Below are 21,575 nucleotides of genomic sequence, written 5' to 3'. Positions count from 1 at the left end.
TCTGGTTACACAGTCCATCCCTTAGTGCAACGGGTTCAAGAAAGCTTCCAATTGCTTGCTGTTGAGGGAGCCACTGTGATGTTTATGTGGGTTCCCGGTCACGTCAGTCTGACGGGAAATGAGACTGCTGATGCTGCTGTCCTCTTACCTCGCCCTGCTAGCTCCTTCATTCCTTCTGATGATCTCCGTGTTGCCGTCTGTTGGCAGATGGTGTCACTTTGACACCCCACTGGTGTTCTCTTCACAAGAACAAGCTCCAAGGAATTAAACCTCTCTCAGTGGCTTGGCTAACGTACTCTCATTCCAAGGAGATCAGTTTAGCTAGGTTGCTTATTGAGCACTGTCTTTTTATCCATTGCCATTTGTTAAGTGGTGAGCCCCCACCAGTTTGTGTTAATTGTCATCAACCGTTGACGGTGCGCCATTTCCTAACTGAATGTCCTTTTTTTAACCACTTACATTCCAATGTATGTTTGCTGTGTGAGTTATCAGCCGATTTGGCGAATGACACATGGGGTGTTGACTGCATTTTACTTTTATCTGTCATAGCAATATGGTGGAGCACATATAATCTTTGGTTCGGGGCCTTTGCTTTCTCTGTGGGGTATTTTGCAGACCCTCCTCCAAGGGAAGTCTTTGTTTTTAGCTCTCTTTCCTTCCCCTGAGTGAGCTTAACATATAGTTGCTTTTAACTTAGTTTACTTATTAGTGTTCTAAGATTGTGACATGGGCACTTACAACCTCTGTTATTTTTGCGCCCCAACACATCTGCAAGATCCACATTCCCCGCCCCCCACATATGTTTGTTATAAATATAGGATCTTCATGTTGCTCTGGGCTCAACCTGTTTTCAAAGAGCATTTTCCATTCTACCTGTACTGATTGTGCCACAGAATTCAATGCCCCTTTCTTTGAAAGCAACTGCTAGTGGTATAGATGAAAACAAACTATCTGCAAGCACTCTGAAATGTTGTTTCCCTGGCAATGTTTTGATCAATGCCAAAACAGTATTCCCAGGCAAATCTAACCCTCCGTCACAGCAGGTGTTTTTGCCAACATAAATTTCAAAATCCTGTCTCATGCCGGGAACACCAGCCCACATAAAAGATAGCTTGGGGGACTGACTGCAACGTGCAGTGATGACTGCAATGTAGACAAACAGACAAAAATGGACAAATCTTGAAGAGTCTGTTTTGATTACTAATTAATAGCGTCAGGCAGTGTTGATTATTGGCCATGTGAAAATACCATACTGAATGGGAGAACAGATTTCTGCTCATCATATCCGTGATTGGCAGATATCTGCTGCTATTTGACCAGTTTAAATGAATGGTAGACATTTTCATTATGCCTGTGTGCAGTAAAACATCAACAAACCGTTCCAGTTCATTGTTGTTTATTTGCAAAGAAACTGAATCTTTCTACAAAGCATGGAAGTTGGATTGCTCAGCAATAAGTTCAAATACATTGTCATTTAGACATGCTTTATAATACTGCAAAGGCATAATTTTCTCTACTGTTGGAGGTGGAAGTGATGCTTGCCATTCTTGTCTCTTCAACCACAAAACCAGTTTTTCGAAATTTATAGTCAGTATGCTAACATCTGTGTTTCACTTGCTGCATCTACTTCTGTAGCTCACGTCTAGATAGCACTTCTTCATTTGTGTCATGGTTGCTTGCGTCTGGTTCTGGCTGAGATTCTATAACATTATAATGCCTGAATAAATCATCCTGAAATCTAAATAAATCAACATCTATGTTATGTAATTACAATTATGTGCACATACTTTATCAATATTATTACTTCTGTTACTGATTTGTACATTTGGAATTTCATATTCTGTCTCTTGCTCCTCCCTAAGTGGCAAAATTTCAGCCCCCTCCTCCTTTTCTACTATGAGAGAAAAATTCATGAAGGCTGTTTCTCAAAGAGCTTGATATTTCATGTACAGAGAGGTCCAGAAAAATGTAGACAGTCTTTTGATAGTCGATATTAATGGAACAATATGATATACCATTACAATTCCTGCACGGGGAAAGATCATTTCATGTATTCAAAATTGACCCCCGTTAGCAACCAAACATGTCACTGAACTGGTGACCACTGTATGGCTGTCAGTGTTGCCAGTGTGATAGCCACACAGGACACCTCAATGGTTTCTTGTAGCTTGTTCAGTATAGCTGACATCAGTTGGTAAACTTCACTTTTCAAACCCCCACCCCTCCATAGGTAGAAGTCAAGAGGTGTAAGGTGTGGAGACCGTGGTGTGCACTCAACAGCTCCTCTTCAACCTATTTATTGTCCAGGTAGATTTTCATCCAATTATACTCTCACATCTCCGTGGTAGTGAGGCAGAGCACCATCTTGTTGTTTGTAAAATTTTTCATTTCCAAAGACCTCTTGGATGGCAAGTAAAATAGATGTTTGCAGCAAATGAAGATACACCTCACCAGTTACAGTCCCTTCAAAGAAGAATGGGCCAATCAGACTGTGTATTGACAGATCACACCACACATTAACACTTAGATTAACATGTTAGTCACATGAAAGTGAGGATTTTCAGGAGCCCAGTACAAGCTGTTGTGGCAGTTCACACTACCATTCAATTTGAATTGCACTTCCTCAGACCAGATAACCATCCCTACAAACTGTTCCTCTCACGAAGCATGCCTTCAAACCACTCGCAGAACTCCATCCTTCAATCCGCGTTGTCCTCATTCACAGAATGCAGCAGTCTTGGAATGCACACTTTCCACTTTGCAGCCTTCAGAATTCGTTGTAAACTTGTTGGGTTATCCCATTTTTATGTGCACCCTGCTTTACAGAATTTTGAGGTGGCCTTGTAAAATACTGCAATGCAGCAGCGCTGGAAGCTGGACTCATTGATGTTTCTGGGTGGCCAGACATTTTTGTATGCATATTGAAATATGGCATCCCGGCTATTACACAAGTTGAAAATATGGTCACTATTTTTTTATAAACTTAAATTTGCCATATTTCGTGACAGTACCTTTTCCATTAGACGTTTGCAAGCAAATATAAGTCTTGGCTTCAGTTGTCTAAGTATGATTCCACAATGCATCTTTGTCGGCTGCAGAAAATGACGTGGTTCAGCGTGTTTCTCTCATTTTGGTGTTTCAAATACAGTTTCTTCCAATGTAGTTTCTTCTTTTCAGATAATACAAAAATAATAGTTAACATAATTCAAAATTATTTATGACTGCGACCTTCACATTGTTCTTCCGTCAACACACACCAAGAGTTAGCTTCCGACTCAGACTGACTATAGTCAAAGACTACTCCAACGTCAAAGATATTTTACACAATCAGTTTCTTTGCTATTCTTCGATACATTTTCTAATAGTAATCAATATGCTTTTACTCTCAAAAATAGAAGTAAATTAACATATAATAAGACAAATTATAATAAATTCTGACAAAAATATAAGAAAACATTTTCAATACGGTAAAAAAAAAAACATCTCCCAGATCCATTACAATATCCTGAACAGTACCATCAGCTTCAAGTGTCCGCCCCTGGTAGCTGAGTGGTAAGCGCGAGAGACTGTCAATCCTAAGGGCCCGGGTTCGATTCCTGGCTGGGTCAGAGATTTTCTCCACTCAGGGACTGGGTGTTGTGTTGTCCTAATCATTATTATTTCATCCCCATTGACACGCAAGTCACCGAAGAGGTGTCAAATCGAAAGACTTGCACCCACCGAAAAGTCTACCCGACGGGAAGCCCTAGTAAAAAAAAAAAAAAAAAAAAAAAAAAGGGGGGGGGCAGCTTCAAATTTATCTTGAATACAATAAATAGTTGTACATGTTGGTGACTGAGTTCTGAACATGTTATGCCATTGCTGTTGTGGCTCCACAATGTTTTCATACTTCCAGTACCACTTCAATACGGGCTTACATCACTCAAATGACAATCTTACTTATTCATTGCTGAACTGTCATCTGCTGGAAAATGCACGCTACGATCTGTTGGGAAAACAATGGACTGTGCTGCTACACAAAATTGCAACAGTCATTCTTTCCAAAGATGTTAACTATCAAAGAGTGTCAACATTTTTCTGGACCCCTCTGTATTTCAACAGTTTCTTCATCATCTTCAGTATCTGGTATGTCACTATCGAGGACATCAGTGCAAGCGCAGAATTCATTGATCAAGTAAATTCATTGTAAATTCCAGGTCATTGTTGGTCATAAAGCCATACATAATGAAACTACATTTGAAAACAGCTTAGTTTATGATTTTACGCCTGGAGAGCAAAATTTCAAAGCACCTTTATCAATAGATTTGTAAAGCAAGGCACTGAATTATAGAATTTCCAGTCAACTCCACTGTTGCTTTGAAGCAGCATAAGATTTTTTGCAAGAAAAAATTATGATGTATTTAAGCAGTAAGAACTGTCACAACAATGAAAATTTTCACTGTAAACAAAAATGGGGGTGTGCTGAAAAGTAATGCCTCTGAATTTTTTATTCTGTACTGAATATCAGCTGAAGTATTATACGTCATGTGTATTAGTCGGTCGACTTTCGCACTTCACTGATGCAAGTTGCAATCCTCCGCTGCTACAGGGCTCCAAATCGTAGCGTATAACATGGCAGGGTGTAATGTAACTATGTTGGTTCATGAGAAACAGTGTGCTTTAATGGATTTGCATGCCTCTAACTGAAATCCATTGAAAAATGGATGCTATGTTTGGTGATTACTGTATCATATCAGTAATGTGCAACATTGGTTTGTTCATGCTCATAATGAAGGAAACAGTAGTGTTAACCTCAACATGTGTGACAGAGCTTGGAGTGTTTCCAGAACTTAAAGAATACCTTCAACGACTTCACTTTGACAGTGATGAAGCGGTGTAAGCAGAGGTGAGGTTGTGGCTCCATCACTAAAGACTAACATTCTGCAGTGACGGTGTCAAGAAACCTGTCTTTCATTGGGAGAAATTTGTTTGTCACCTGGGCGACCATGTTGAGAAATAAATTTGTGGACATCAAAAATAAAGATGTAGAATGTTAATAATGTTTGTTTTATTTAAAAAGCTGTAAGAGATTTCACATAAAAATTTGGAGACATTACATCAACACACACACCCTTGTAAAGGTCATGTATTTTAGGTTGTTTATATCACCGGTTCATCACAAAGAGGACTGCAGCAAATCATCGGTTGCAATAATTGTTTCCCACCTTCTGTTTGTAAGTTTCCTCCATCTTTTGTGTAAAACAATTACTACTGGTATGAGGTTTAAAGTAAACACAGACAAAACCAGTTAAAATCAATCTCATGTGAACTATACTTATGGAAAGATGTTTGCTGTAAGCAACACTGGTAAAAAGAGATAACAAATTAAATACAATGATTATGGTTACAAAGATTTCAATAACTTTCTATCAATAAGTAGCTCAAAGTGTCTTTTGTCTACCAAACAATATTTTCATTTAACAGGAGGGAAATTACAGTTGCAAAAGTAGCAAGCTGTGGTATAGCTTTGTGTATTGTAATAAAACTTCAAATAAAACGAAATGTCATGTGACTAGGGCCTCCCGCCGGGTAGTCCGTTCGCCTGGTGCAAGTCTTTCGATTTGACGCCACTTCAGCTACTTGCACGTCGATGGGGATGAAATGATGATGATGATGATGATGATTATGATGATGATAACACAACACCCAGTCCTTGAGTGGAGAAAATCTCCGACCCAGCCGGGAATCGAACTTGGGCCCTTAGGATTGACATTCTGTCACGCTGACCACTCAGCTACCGGGGGCGGACAACTTCAAATGATTATAGACATAAGTCCATATTATATACTCTCCCAATCACACTGATTCATTAGGGTAACTAATTGAAAAGTCAAAAATAAAAACTACTTATGTGTTTGGGGTAAACCTTTTTTATTTTTCGACATAGTCTCCTTTTAGATTTATACACTTCGTCGAATGCTGTTCTAATTTGTTGATCCCTTCCAAATAATAGGAATTGTGTCTGCAAAATAGCTATTAGTTGCTGAAATCACCTCCGCGTTTGAATAAAATCCTCGTCCCGCCAGCCATTTCTTCAAATTTGGGAACAAATAGCAGTCCGAGGGAGCCAAGTCTGGAGAACAGGGGGGATGTGAAATGAGCTGGAATCCTACTTCCATTAATTTTGCAACCTCAACTGCTGAGGTGTGTGCTGGTGCATTGTCGTGATGGAAAAGGACTTTTTAGCGCTCCAATCGGCAGCGTTTTTCTTGCAGCTCAGTTTTCAAATGGTCCAATAATGATGAATAATATGCACCTGTAATAGTTTTACCTTTTTCCAGATAGCCGATGAGGATTATCCCTTGCGGATCCCAGTTGCCATAATTTTTCCGGCCGAGGGACTGGTCTTCGCCTTTTCTAGTGCAGATTCTCCCTTGGTAACCCATTGTTTAGATTGTTGCTTGTCTCAGGAGTATAGTAATGTATCCATGTTTCGTCCACAGTGACAAAACAGTGCTTAAAGTCCTGCAGATTCTTCCTGAACAGCTGAAAACAATCCTTGCAACACTTCACACGATTCCGAATTTCGTCAAGCGTAAGCAATTGCGGAACCCATCTTGCGGATAGCTTTCTCATATCCAAATGTTTATGCAAAATATTATGTATCCATTCATTCGAGATGCCCACAGCACTAGAAATCTCACGCACCTTAACTCTTCTGTCATCCATCACCATATCATGGATATTATCAATGATTCCTGGAGTCATAACCTCCACAGGGCATCCAGAACGTTCAGTATCACTTGCGCCCATATGGCCACTCCAAAAATTTTGAAGCCACTTCCAAATCGTTCTAATCGAAGGTGCAGAGTCACCGTAATGTTTATCAAGCTTCTCTTTAGTCTCCTTAGGCGTTTTGCCATTCATAAAGTAATGTTTAATCACCACACGAAATTCTTCTTCGTCCATTTTTTTTTACAGTCACTCAACTTCCTTGATTCACACCAATGCCAAACACAAAGAAATAGATCAATATGGCTGAAACTTGGTGTGCGTTCTTTCCAAAGATGCTACTAATTAAACATGACCTCGATACGCGCCGGTGGTGCCATCTCTTGGACTTTGCACTGACTTTTCAAATGCCCTCGTAATTAATTGGAAAGCTCTACTGTTGTAGCAAATAAAATTATTTCTGAGTAAATACACTGTCACTTTAACTTTACTCATGTCATTAGTAGTTTTGAAAGATTAACACACAATTATATGGTATGCAGTTTTTCACTACAGAACCATGAATTTGTATTTAACAGATTTCTGAGAGTATTTCATAATTAGATACATTATGTGATTTAAAGTATCTGGACACCTGGCTGAAAAGGACTTAAAAGTATGTGGCACCTTCCATTGGTAATGCTGGACTTCAATATGGTGTTGGTCCATCCTTAGCCTTGATGACAGCTTCCACTCTCACAGGCATACATTCAGTCAAGTGCTGGAAGATTTCTTGGGGAATGGCAGCCCATTCTTCACGTAATGTTGCACTGAGAAGAGGTATCGATGTCGGTTCGTGAGGCCTGGCACAAAGTCTGCAATTGTCGTGTAACCACTGTGCCACAGGCCGTGCAGTATGAACAGGTGCTAAATCTTGTTGAAAGATGCAGTTGCCATCCTCGAATTGCTGTTCAACAGTGGGAAGCATGAAGGTGCTTAAAACATCAATGTAAGCCTGTGCTGTGATAGTGCCACACAAAACAACAAGGGGTGCAAGGCCCCTCCATGAAAAACACAACCACACAATAACACCACCACCTCCGAATTTTACTGTTGGCGCTACAGATGCTGGCAGATGACGTTCACCGGGCATTCGCCATATCCGCACCCTGCCATCAGATCGCCACATTTGTACTGTGAGTTGTCACTCCACACAACATTTTTCCACTGTTCAATCGTCGATTGTTTACGCTCCTTACACCAAGTGAGGTGTCGTTTGGAATTTACCAGCATGATGTGTGGCTTATGAGCAGCCGCTCGACCATGAAATCCAAGTTTTCTCACCTTCCGCCTGACTGTCATAGTACCTACAGTGGATCCTGATGCTGTTTGGAATTCCTGTGTGATGATCTGGTTAGAAGTCTGCCTATTAAACATTACGACCCTCTTCAACTGTCAGCGGTCTGTCTGTCAACAGACGAGATCGGCCTGCACACTTTTGTGCTGTATGTGTCCCTTCACATTTCCACTTTACTATCATATTGGAAACAGTGGACCTGGGGACGTTTAAGAGTGTGGAAATCTTGTGTACAGACATATGACACAAGTGAGACCCATTCACCTGACCACGTTCGAAGTCTGAGAGTTCCGCGGAGTGCCCCATTCTGCTCTCTCATGATCTCTAATGACTATTGAGGTCTCTAATATGGAGTATCTAGCAGTAGGTGGCAGCACAATGCACCTAATTGGGGGGGTGTCCAGATACTTTTGATCACATAGTGTATGTGGAATTTTTTTGGTGTTGTATAACACAAAATCAACACATGTTGCTGCTGCACTGTACTTCTAAGAGTGGAGTCATATACAAAGCATCCATAATTAAAGTTTCAGTTTCAAGATGCTTTAGAAAGAGTGTCACTGCCCAGAATAACATCAGTATTGAACAACATAATAGTGATGCATGGTGAAACATCATGGAACAAAACACATTCAACAAAAAATTTACCTACAGATAGTGCTGTTAGTGTCAGAATATGCACAGCAATAGATATGTGGCACAAGGCTTTTTCCCAGTTTACACTCAGCATCACTGTCTCCGTGAACACTCGTGCACTGCTGGTGAAGCTCTTTTGCAAGAACAGTGGCTGCATGTCAGTAGCCCTACAGAAGTTCTGGACATTTGTAGCACAGAAGTTCTGGACATTTGTAGCTTATATGCCATTTAAAGTGGATTCACACTGTTCACTGCGTACCGTGTTTGTATGATTTAACAAGCATCTGCGAGCAATATGTGTATGGACATGACCTTTTGCACAAGATTCTTTATGTTTTGAAATATTTTAGTGATTACAAACCTTATATAATGTACTGATTTTTATCCATGTGATGTCTTATGGATGAGATACAGCATAAAATGAACAAGTTTTCAACAAAAAATTTAATACCTGAAGATGACAGCAAAGTCTGTTGAAACCAGCGGTCTTAAATAAATAAATATTTTCTGTGATCTTGGCTGTTGAATTGTTTTTTTACAATTAAAACAGACTGCCCATTAGTTCTCTAATAATAAGAAAATTCAGTGAGATCACGTGAATTGACATCTAACATCTGTTGTAATGTTAGCTGGAAACTTGAAGTCTGTAAGCCTAGGTAAAGCTGAAGTCTGTTTCCGTGCTTACCTTCTGGCTACTACTGCTTTGGCTGCAACCAAGGGATATGCACCTAGTGACTGTGCTTTGCCAGCAACCTTGTTTTTCATGTGTTTTTCATGCAGTCTGTGAATAACATCCCAGATGATAACCCTGGCCACTCGCTACATGAGAAGTGCAAGTTGCTAAGTTTCTGCTGCCTTCAGTTAACAATTGCAAGGACTGAGTGAACATGCAATGAATGTGACAGAGTAAACATTAGTAAGAGTAATTAATGAAATGCACATTTCATGGTCATTTCATGTAAAGTTAAAGAAGATGATTTCACATTGTTGCAAGATGCCAAATTGGAAGTGTCAAGTTGGAAGAAATTTGCTTATGACTTCGATAGCAATGAGAAAATCAAAGATATAGTGGTTTGTTTTGCACGAAAAAAATTGTATTCTTATTTGGACACAAAACTGGGACTTCCAGTTTGTTAAAATGCGTGTATGTGTCTGGAAAAAGTATCATTACTTTTTTTTTTTTTAACTAAAAGAGATGTACGAGTTCCAGAAGTCCTACTGAATTTGAATGTAGCTGCAACAAAAGAATTCACCAATCTCATCAGCAAAGCCATTTTGTCTTTCAAAGTTGCATGTGGAAATGGATTTCTTGAGATGGCACAGTTCCTTAGTGATGTGGGCCCAAGTGCAGTGCAGTGGGTGCCAAGGAATTTCTACCTCATGCAATTATCATTTTGAGAAATGTAAAGGAAACAACTGATCATGTGCATGAAGGTGTTTCTAGAGAGGTGAGGACCATTTTCAGATAAGTAGGAGGGGCACTAAAAGCTAATGTTTTGAGTGATTTATGTTGTAAAATAAACTAGATTGGAGTGACTGCACATTACATTAAAAGTGAAAAAGGATAACTTGAAGTTCGAATGTTGTGCATCTGAGATTTCATGAGTGAGATTTCAAATTTGGAGGTAATATTAAACGTGACTGAAAAAGATATTATGGTCATTTGATTTATTCAGCACTGTGCAAAATGTTGTGTTGTTACTAAGAGAAGTCCAAACATTGTAGCAGCACTTCGATATAAAGACTCCCACGGTCAGCGCACATACTCAATACTATGCTGGAGCACAACTCGAGAGATATCAACAATAAGAGTGAACTACAGCGAAACTGCACTGTCACGAAAAATCCATTTTCGCATGCAACTTCAAAAGGTAAAATAACTTCACTGACAAGACTGAAGAGATTTTTTGTCATGGCTACCTTAAAATACCTGTGGATATGGAAGTTGTATATGCAGATGCAGATAAGGGTCTTGTATGTGCAGAATGGATAGCATTTTACATGTCAACGCAGACCTCTGGCGATGGCCTACCGCTCCAGTAGCACAATAGTGTTCAAATCAACCTTTGGGTTGATAGGTTTATATTTTTTTCCTACATGATATACATACACACACACACACACACACACACATTTAATAATTTGAAATGTCCTCTGCAGTGGAAATAAAAATAGGTGAGGGAAGACAAGGAAGGCAGCTAGGGGAGACAGATAGGCAAGGGGCATGTGCCAAGGGAGGAGTTCGTCAACATTGTTAGGGTATATGATGGTAATGATGATGAATAAGACAGCAAAAAGAGATACCATTCAGGGCAGCAAAAAGTGGATACAAGTAACAGAGTACAAGATAAGATAAAAGATTTCAGGTTCCTTTAAGATGAAATACACCATGCCGTAGCCACTCCATAGGAGGTGCCAAATGAGCATAGTAAGCTATGTACGCTCTTCTACACACCTTAACAGTTACTTGTTGAGGAAAAAATGTGAAGGAGTGTAACTATCATTTCTTCTTGTGCACTTACCCCTGTGGATATATGTTAGTGCAAATGCAGTGCACTAGTTTTGCAGTTTGACACAGTTGACTTTCAGGTCAGTGCACTTTATCCATTGTTTTTCAAGTGAACAGATCCCATCCCGTAGATGAAATTTTGTGCTGCACAGAATACCAGCTGTAGGGAAGAGCCTACTCACGCTTATAAAATCCTCATCAGTCTTTCCATTGTGTGCCAGCCTAGTCCGCTGTAACTAGCTCTGACGTCATAAATGTTGCGCAATACTTTAAAAATCAAGTAAATTATGGCGAGCATTCATTTAAACATTTAATTTGAACAGTTATAGTTGTATCAGCGCATTAGACTCTGAACTGCTCTGGTAGTTGGATTGTGTGGATTTTTTTATTTGTGACTTTCAGAATATAGCGAACGTTTTTACAGGATCGTTTTTGATTATGAATCCCAGACAATCTCCTAATTCCTCAGAGCTATAAGCTGTAGCTATAAGTGTATTTCTCAGATGAAGTGGACACTAGGAATTCTAATTACAGGCTTCACATTTTGCTAATCACTTTCTGGTTGCCAATATTGTAGTTAGAGAGCCAGTGTTGAGAACGGCAAAAGACAGCATAAATAATAGGAACATTTATATAACAATTAATTCCATCCGCCGCCCCACATATGGTTAATCGGCCGGGAAATGCATCTTTTCTACATTACAAACACAAAATATTATTAACTACATCACTCCACCCGCCGCCCCTCGAATGGTGCATCGGCCGGGAAATGCATCTTTTCTACATTGCATTACAAACAACACATAAATAATAACAATTTATTACACCATCCGCCCCACAATTGGTGCATCGGCCGGGAAATGCAGTGTTTCTACATTACATTCTACATTTTAAATATAACAACATTAAATTCCACCAGCCACCCCACACAGTCTGGTGATCATCTATAGCAGTGGTGAAGATGTCCACATTTTCACCAATGTTGGGCCCTGGTGGCCACCTGAACACATCGACTCATGAGGAGCAAAAATGTCGTGCCCCTGTTTTCCCACTGCACCTGTCTGTATCTGGGACCTTAGTTCCCACTCCCTGACGGAAAAGAGTTCTAATAAACCAGCAACCCCACTGCCCCCCAATCCCCCTTTACCCAGCACATGGTTACCTTCCTCTGGGTCTTCTCAGCCTTGTGGCCCGACATAACTCAGTAGTCAGTAGAGGCATGAGCTATGGGCAACAGAACAGTTAGCTTGCCCTCTCCTCCAGATAAACAATTCTGTATAGAGAATAAAGATAAATAGAAGGAAATCTGCCTTTCCTCCTCCTCCTCGGTGATATCAGTTCCCACAACCCATTGTGGGGCAACCTTAAAAAATTCCAACTGGGGCAATCTAATTGAACAAGTTATGAAAGATCTTGACCTTTGTTTATTGAACAGCGGCAGCCCAATTCATTTTAGTGTGGTGCATGGTACATATTCAGCCATTAATCTTTCTATCTGTGGCTCCAATCTTCTTCGTCAATTCAGTGGAGAGTACTCAGTGACCTCTGTGACTGTGATCATTTCCTGACTGTCATGTCTCTCCCAAACCATTACTCGACAGTGCCCACCACGGTTGGTCCTCAAGAAAGCTGACTGGCATGTTTTCAGCCCTCCTCCACCATCCTATGCTACTTCACAATGGAATATTGCTGACATACTGCAGGATACAATTACCAAAACAGTAACATCAGTGGGAGTAATAATCCTCTTTAACTTGGGAACTTGTCTCATGGTGAACACAGCAAATTGTCAAAGCAGGAAAAGATCACAGGTTGACTAATGCATAAGTACTACCCATAAAAGGAAAATCTCACAGTCTTTACAGTGCTCCACATTCAAATGTGCTATCTCATAAAACGGCAAAAGAAGGAATGTTGGGAAAGATACGTTGGTTCCACTGGAACCCATACCTCTTCTTCATAGATGGGCCAAGTTGCATCTACATGTGCCCATTAGCAACCAGTGTTTCTGGCATCATTTTAGACAGTAATATTCATAGTATGACAGTTACCCTGCCACATTCTGCTTACACACATGGGTAGACTGTAACTGGCTGCCCTTCAGTATGCATCACATTAAACCTTATTATGCTCTCTTCAGTGAATGAGAACTCCTCAGTACTCTGGCCCTTGGCCAGTACATAGCACTGGGACCTAAAAGAATCCACAATCAAACTGCAACATGTATCCATGGATTACCAACACCACATTCTTCTGGTATTCAATTGTGTCTGATGTGAGGGAGATCTCCCAACCCAGGGAAGGGAAAGCATGATTGTCCCAGTACTGAAAACGGTAAAAACCTATATGAATTGGATAGCTACAGACATACCAGCCCCACAAATATTCTATTAGAGTTGCTCAAACAAATGGTGAATTGGCAATTGTGTTGGTCTCTTGAGGTGGGGGCCTTTTATTCAAGACCCAATTTGGATTTTTGGAGCACTGGTCTACAGCTGATAACTTAGTCCATGTGGAGTTGGCTATAATGATGGCTTTTGCCTGCCGCTGACACCTGATTGCCATCCTCCTTGACTAAAGAAAGGCTTATGGCATCCTTATCGCATTGTATAGTTTGGGTTTCAGTGGGCCCCTCTCAATATACATCTGGAATTTACTGTCTCTTAGGCTGTTTTGTTTTTGCCAGCAAATCATACAGTACCTATCATCCACAGAAAAAGAGTACAATTCCACAGGGATCTGTTTTGTGTGTGACACTTTACCTGAAAAAGGTGGGCACCTAGAGGCTGTGGGGCCTGTAGACTCATTGTTCCTATACGTCAGTGACTTTTATATTTACAACTGTTCTTCAGTCACATGTATTGCTGAATGCAAGCTGCAGAGAAAACACTCTCCTAGGCCTCTCCCATGGTTTTCACTTTTCCCTTGGCAAAAAGTGTTATAAAACATGTTACACACTTCTGTTGATGAACTATTCATCCACACCCAGAAATGTACTTTCAGAATGACCTGCACAATGTGATAGTCATATCTCTTTTTGGGATTCTTATTTGATGAGGCTACGACATCATCAACTTAATAAGAAGTGCGAGGTGCAAGCAGACACACTCCACTGCCTCAGTCTCACCTCTTGGAGAGTGGACTGCTCCACTTTCTTGCACTTTTATGGAGCCATTGTCTATCTCAAGCAGACTATGGGTTCAGCTTATAAATTAGTTGCACCATTGGCATTACACTCCTGAACCACGTGAACCACTGCATGATCGGACTCGTGCCTCTATGACAACCTCCTCGTGGCACAGGTTGGGATTTCTCCTTCACAGATCAAACACTACCTATTACTACTGAATTTCAAAATACATGTCCAAAGCTACACTAAACACCCAAATCGTCTTACCCTGGGACAGTGTAATTAAAGATCCTATCAAAATACAGATAAATAAAAACCAAAACCCAATAAAAGGTACAAAGAAAAAAAGGATTTCAGTTTAGACAAGGCTTGGAGGCAGACACTCAATTTGTTAAGATATATCCCCAGCCACTTCATCCACTAGAGCTAATAAAATGCTGAGAGAATTTGCATTTCATGGAATAACAGTTTGCACCTGGAAAACAAATGAGCATTTAAGAGCTCAGTGGGTACCAGGAGCTGAACTCTGTTATAAGTAGTGGTGTGGTACCAACAATTCTTCATAGTTTGGTTAGAGCTGAGGCAGCAAGTATGTGTAACGCCACGGTTCTCAGCATGTAAAGATGATGATCAAATCTGTCATCAAAATACTGTGTCTTAAAATGGAATCAGAAACTGGGCTAAGCACCCAAAGGCAGACCAGTAACACTTTTGTATGTTGCTGTGTTATACCTGAAGTCTGGAAGTTAATTATAAATTGTGCAAGTACTAAGTAGGCTCTCCTAGCCTTCACAATAAGTGTTTCGACAGAATTATTTTATGATTAGAGCAAAAGACTTTTGCCGAAGATCTATTGACTGTCATAGCTGAATAAGAGTTGACAAAGTGCTGCTATTTCCAATGTCGAGAGGAAATTAGTTTGCTTAACTAGCAATCTCCGGTGTTTCCCAAGAGAGTGTTAAAGGCCCTCTGCTGTTCTTAATCTATATAAATGATTTAGGAGACAATCTGAGCAGCCCTCTTACATTGGTTGCAGATAATGCTGCCACTTACCATCTAATACAGCCATCAAAAGATCAAAACCAATTGCAAAATGTTATAGACATGGTACCTGTGTTGGCACGAAAAGTGGCAAATTACCCTGAACAATGAAAAGTGTCAGGACCCCAAATGAGTGCTGATAGGCATGTGTTAAATTTTGGTTACATGATAAGCTGCACAAATTTAAAAGTTGTCATTTCAACTAAATATCTAATGAATACAATCATGAATAACTTAAACTATCACATAGAAACTGTTGTGGAGAGGGTGAGCCAAAGACTGCATTGTAGTGACAGGACAATTAGAAGATGCAACAGATCTACTAAAGAGACTGCCTACATAGTGCTCACATGTCCTCTTCTGGAGTACTGCTGCACAGTCTGAGATCCTTACCAAATAGGAGTGATGGAAGCCATAGAAAAAGTTCAAAGAAATGCAGCTTGTTTTGTATTGTTGTGAAACAGAGAGAACATCATGAAAATATCTGCAAGTTGGGTTGGCAATCATTAAAACAAAGGTATTTTTTGCTGTGGCAAGATCTTTTCATGAAATTTCTACCATCAACTTTATCCTCCGAATGCAGAAAATGACCATCATAATGCCATAAAAGGAATCGGAACTCGAAAAGATTTAGATGTTCATTTTTCCCAAGAGCTGTTTGAGAGTGGAATGGTAGAGAAACAGTCTGAAAGTATTTCTGTTAACCCTCTGACATGCACTTAAGTGTGAATGGCGAAGTAGTCATGTAAATGTTGATGTAACAAGGAGACCATATGGTGAAAAGTAAACTGTTCAAGAAGCAAGCTTTCTCATTTTCATATTGTTTTCAATATTCCTCTTGATAATTGTGATGGTGCTTCAATAGGCAGCTTTTATTTGTATAGGTTTATGGCTTTCTTTATTGGCCTTCTTAGGTTACAAGCTCCAGAATCTTAAAAAGATCCAAATAGTCACTTAATAATGAATATCATGTGAACAAGCTAAGTTTGTTGAAAACTATGAAAACAGTTTGTGTTAACAACCTCTAACACTGCAAACTGCTTTAACTGTCAAGTTTGTAATGAAGTTGCAACATTTACATAAGATGATATGAGCATTTCTGATTCTTGTAAATTTATGTGTTTGTTGGATATTTTGTACTTTTATAAAGTTTTATATCTGCCCTGATGAATATACATGGTCCACTCACATTAATGTGACCACTGCCTATGTTCGATGTCAGCGTGCAGTAACCACTCACATACTGCAGGTGGCAGCACTAGCAATGGAGGCTATATAAAGTTGTTGGGGGGATGCAAAAACAGTGCCACTGTCATAACAAAGAAATGGTGTGATCAATCTGACATCCAAAAGAACATGATCAATGGCTTTAGGACCAAGGGTGGAGGCATTTGCAAATGGCTAAGTTTATAACCTGTTTGTGTGCTGCTGTAGTTAAAGTAAACTGTGCACAGCAAAATGGCACTATCCAAATCCTGCACCAAGGCAGCTGTGGTGCAGCAGGGGCCATGGATGACAGGAGTGAACGATGGCTGCAGAGATGTGTATGTGACAAACAGACGTGCAGCTGTTGAGCGATTGACAGACCAGATGAACCAAGGGGCTACAAACAATTTCTCATCAGTGAACATTGCTGCATATGGAGCTCCATAGCAGGTGCCTGGTTCGTGCGCCCAAGCTAACTGCTGCCCATCGGTGACTAAGGCTGTGATTTGCATGGTAGTATCACATCAGCTTTTTACCTTCTCTGCTACAAATTATTTTCTTCTAAATGTGTCTGACATCGCTGCCTACCCTCTTCTATATTATATTCAATATTCAGGCAGCTTTCTCCAACTTTTGAGCAATGTCTCCAGTACACAAATCTGCATATGTGCCCCAGCTCTGTCACAATAGCCTTATGTGGCAGCAACATTATAGTTATATATGATAAGAACTCTAATGAAACTGATGTTAAAGTAATAATAATGTGACAGATATAGATTGAGAATATTATGAAATATTAAATGCAGACTAGAGTCTATCAATTACTACATATTTAATGCAGAACACCTCGGATGGTCTGTGATTACTTCTCTCCTTCTCTCTTTTTTGCAATGTCGCTACAAATATATGAACTGGCCGCTTCTTTGCATAGTATCTTCTAGTAACGAGAGTCCGGTAGTAGAGAAGGTGATTTGAAACTACCTAAGCTGTAATTTCAAAGTGGATCTAACAGTCTATTTCTTTGGAAAAATGAACTAAATGGAAATGTTGCTTAATATTTTACAGGTTGTGGAATTGGTCTAAAATTAGTTGATCATCTTGGTACCATAATTACGAATACCAGTACAGGATATAATGTTACCATATAACTAGAAGATTCAATATGACAGTTACATATGCATCTTGAATTAATTAAGTACTCTATTTTTTGTGAACATAAATGTTACAACAGTTTGTTTACAGTACAAATGTCATTTGCCTTGTAAGGACCATTACAAATTGGTACTTACCCTATATGATGAAATACGCAGTGCTATTTTTAATATCTAAAATAAATGTTGTTCCAGGTGATGCATCTCCAAGGGACATCGATACTGCCATGAAGTTAGGAGCTGGCTATCCGATGGGGCCATTTGAGCTTGCTGATTATGTTGGACTAGATACCAACAAATTTATACTTGATGGTACGTGTATATTGTGTCTACAGTGCGTCATAGACTGTTGTCATTGTGATCATCATAGTTCATTTGACACCCACTGCTGGATAAATGCCCATGTAGACTTTTCTATATGAACTTAAACATCTGTGTTAATCCTGCATGTTTCCTAATGTCATCAACCCACCTTCCATTAAGCTGTCATTTAAGTCTTTTCGTATCTCTGAGAATTCAGCAGGTAACTTCATTGGTTCATCAGCTACTAGCTACTCATTTGCCTGACAGCATTTTCCACTTACTCTCATTTCATTTTCAGTACAGCGATAATTATGCATTTCACTCTAGTTTAATTGATTTGTTTGTTTTCCATTGTCTTCCAGTAATTCCCAACATTTATCTTCCTTTTGTTTGCTGAACAAGCCTCAGTTGTTTTAATGATTTTCACATTATAAATCAACTGCTCTAAATGTATAAAAATACAACAGGTTCTAAGACTTAATTGTTAGTTAGTACAGTTCATTTTTGATATGTTGTTACATTCTGTATTTTACTTATTATGATAATTCTGTGACCTACTTTCAAACTTGGCCTGTGTAGTTCTTCCATTTGTTGTTCAAGTTCATTTTCCCCAATTAGAGATCTGATAATTTTCTTGGGCTGCTGAAAGTTGTATTTTCAATTTCCATTATTCTGAAGAGGTATAACAGAATCTGCAGCATTGATGTACATATTCTTCAATATATCAGAGTGTAACTTCATGCTTTGTTTCTCAGTCTTTTAGTATAGATTTTATTGAAATTAAGTATTCCCTTTCACTTTTTGCTAAAGGGGAAGTAAGTTTTTTATTGGAAACTGCAAAAGGAAGAACTAAACACGATCAGACAGGTTTCATTTACTAGAAAGATATGTTAAAATGTGCATCTTATTCAGACAGAGCACAGTTTAGCTGCTTGCATTTAACAAAATGGTAGGCACGTAAAATGAATAGAGATGTTTGGGCAATTAAGATCACCTGTGGCACAGGAATAGTAAAACAATTTCATTCTTTCATCATAATCTGAAATTTTACTTGATTGGGCAACTGCACCACCACCACCAACACGCATTTAAGAATGTATTGTGTTTGTACATATCTATTTTTCTTTAACACATTTGATTCAAATATACATTCCTTTGCCCTGAATATTAGAAGTCATTCTGATTTCAAAACTGACTAAATAGTTTCTGCTGCAAATCTTATTTCTTTGACATTCAAGGCATTACCTGCATTCGGCACTGGATTCAAAATTAAAAATTAAATCTAATCATGATTTCTACACTACTGATTATTTAAAATGTGGACCTGCTTGAAATAAATTCAGAAACTAACCTCCATTTGCAGTTATTCTCAACATAACCCAGATTGGTTAGCAAAGTTCTTAAATTTTTTTTGTTAAAAACAATCTTAGTGATACAGAGAGAATTTGTGTAATGTGTAAGTTTCAATCACGAGTGTCGCCATAGTCACTTGGTATCATTTCAGAATCACTCCTCATTGAAAAACATCAGACTGAATCGACATAAACAGAAGCATTCGCAGTTGTACCGGTACTAAAATAATTCCCTGCTCAGTTTCTGTAACTGGGTTTCATTGAGGTGCAGTCTGCTGGTGTACTCAGATTTCAGTCAACAACAGACTTCCATTATTTGCACTTTTCAACAGACTTCCTGTCAGCCTTTTGCAGCTATGCCATTAGGTCAATTGGCATATAAGGCAGCTCTCCTCATTTCCAATTTTTCTGCATGTTGGTTGTTAACACACCAGTACATTCGAACATTCCACAACATCTGTGAAATGCTGTAACTGTAAATTCCACAGCACTCAGTCACAAATAATTCAGAATTTAGGTTGAAAAGAAGAAAAATTCTATCTTGGCTATGAGCATTTCAAATAACTAGTAATTATTTGACAATGGCAGTGCCTTTCCATGAAGTTAAATGTGTAATTCTATTATTTTATTGTTGTATTTGCTGTAATAAATACCGTATGTAGCTAATATTTCATGCAATGTTTTGTTCACAGGCTGGTATGAAAAATATCCAAATGAACCATTATTCAAACCAATTCCACTGCTGAACAAGCTTGTTTCTGAAGGCAAACTTGGCGTGAAATCTGGAGAGGGATTTTACAAGTATAACAAATAATCATGTTATCAAAAAGTGTTCAAAAGGTGTCAGTTGACATTAAGAACATCAAAAAGGGGAAGTGGCACAAATACAGTATTCCTACTTATGTGTCGTACATCTCTGACACACTTGCCAGAGGTTTTATGGACCTTAACTGATTTACTGTTATTGGTAGTTTTTCCATTATTTTGCAAGCTATTTTTACAAATCTTGTAACTATGTATTTTTACTGGAGCAAATCTAGTTTTTGATAAGAAAAAATATACAGTTTAAACTCAGACTTTGATATATTACATACAAATCAAGGTTTTTGCAGCACCTCAGAGCAATGAAATCTCCTCGGCTGACTTGCAATTCAATTTGCAATGTGTTCATAATATTTTGAAAGGTATTTATTTGCCTCTCATCCTCTGCCACCTGTCTTTTCATCTTTGTCTCCCCACGTCCTCATAAAAGGGGGCTCCATCTCAACCTACGACTGAACGACCTGCTCCTCCTTCCCAAACATGTTCTCTCCTCCCTCAGTAAGGAATTAACAGCTCTGAGCACTAGGAATAGTACAAGGGATGTTCAATAATTAATTCAACAAATTTTTTTCTCAGCAAATTTTAGTTAAAAAACTGTAATTCTGTTGTGACACCCATAAACATATCCACATCTTCTCATGCCTTTTCAATAATTTCCAATAGCTGACTGGCCTATAACCAGTCTTCAAAATGGCATCTGCAAAGCAGGTATGTTCTAAACAATGAGCCGTTATTAAATTTCTTTTGGCAGAAAACCAGATCATCACAAATATTCACAAGTGTTCACATAATGTCTAGACACCGGACTGTGAATAAAAGCAAGGTAAGCCACTTTGCGAAGCATCTGTCGTTGGTCCATCTCATCTCCCACATGCAGGCTGGCCACATGCAGCTGTGATGCCTGCGATGTTGTAAAATGCAGACACACTTATTAAAGGTGATTGGCGAATAACAATCAAGCAACTCAGTGCTCAGTTTGACATCTCTGTAGCTACTGATTACACACTAGACCCTAGTTGGTGTTTTCGAAAGTTTGAGCCTGCTGGGTTACCTGAAGCGTAACTGAAGAGCACAAAGTAAAGAAAGAACACATGTGCCAAACTGATTTGCTGCTGCTACTGATTTCTTGTCAAACATTGTCACCAGTGATAAAATGTGGATTCGCATCTTAGAGCTTGGAACAAAGCTGCAGTCTGTGGAATGGCTCCACCCACCTGTCTCCTTCGAAAAACAAGTCCAAAACAGTACCCTTCAGCTGGTACAGTCACAGTCACAGCTACAGTATGGCTGAGCCTCTGAAGGAATTATTCTGTTCTATGTCCTCCCTCATGGTAAAATGATTAACTCCTAACTCTATTGTGACATTCTTAGGAAAGTG

At 39.2% G+C, this 21,575-nt stretch overlaps 1 protein-coding gene across 1 annotated transcript in view; it reads left to right on the top strand.

The window, feature by feature from the left end:
* LOC126457380 (hydroxyacyl-coenzyme A dehydrogenase, mitochondrial-like) overlaps positions 1-20,451 on the top strand; it is a 48,665-nt gene extending 28,214 nt beyond the window's left edge. The window contains exons 6-7 of the mRNA XM_050093637.1: positions 17,916-18,032; positions 20,068-20,451. Of these exons, the coding sequence (XP_049949594.1) occupies positions 17,916-18,032; positions 20,068-20,189 (239 nt within the window). The 3' untranslated portion in view covers positions 20,190-20,451. The remainder of the gene's footprint in view (positions 1-17,915; positions 18,033-20,067) is intronic.
* The last annotated feature ends 1,124 nt before the right edge of the window (positions 20,452-21,575 follow it).

Source organism: Schistocerca serialis, chromosome 2, assembly GCF_023864345.2.
Source record: "Schistocerca serialis cubense isolate TAMUIC-IGC-003099 chromosome 2, iqSchSeri2.2, whole genome shotgun sequence".
Taxonomy (NCBI): Eukaryota; Metazoa; Arthropoda; class Insecta; order Orthoptera; family Acrididae; genus Schistocerca; species Schistocerca serialis.
This window is presented reverse-complemented; position numbering and strand designations above follow the sequence as displayed.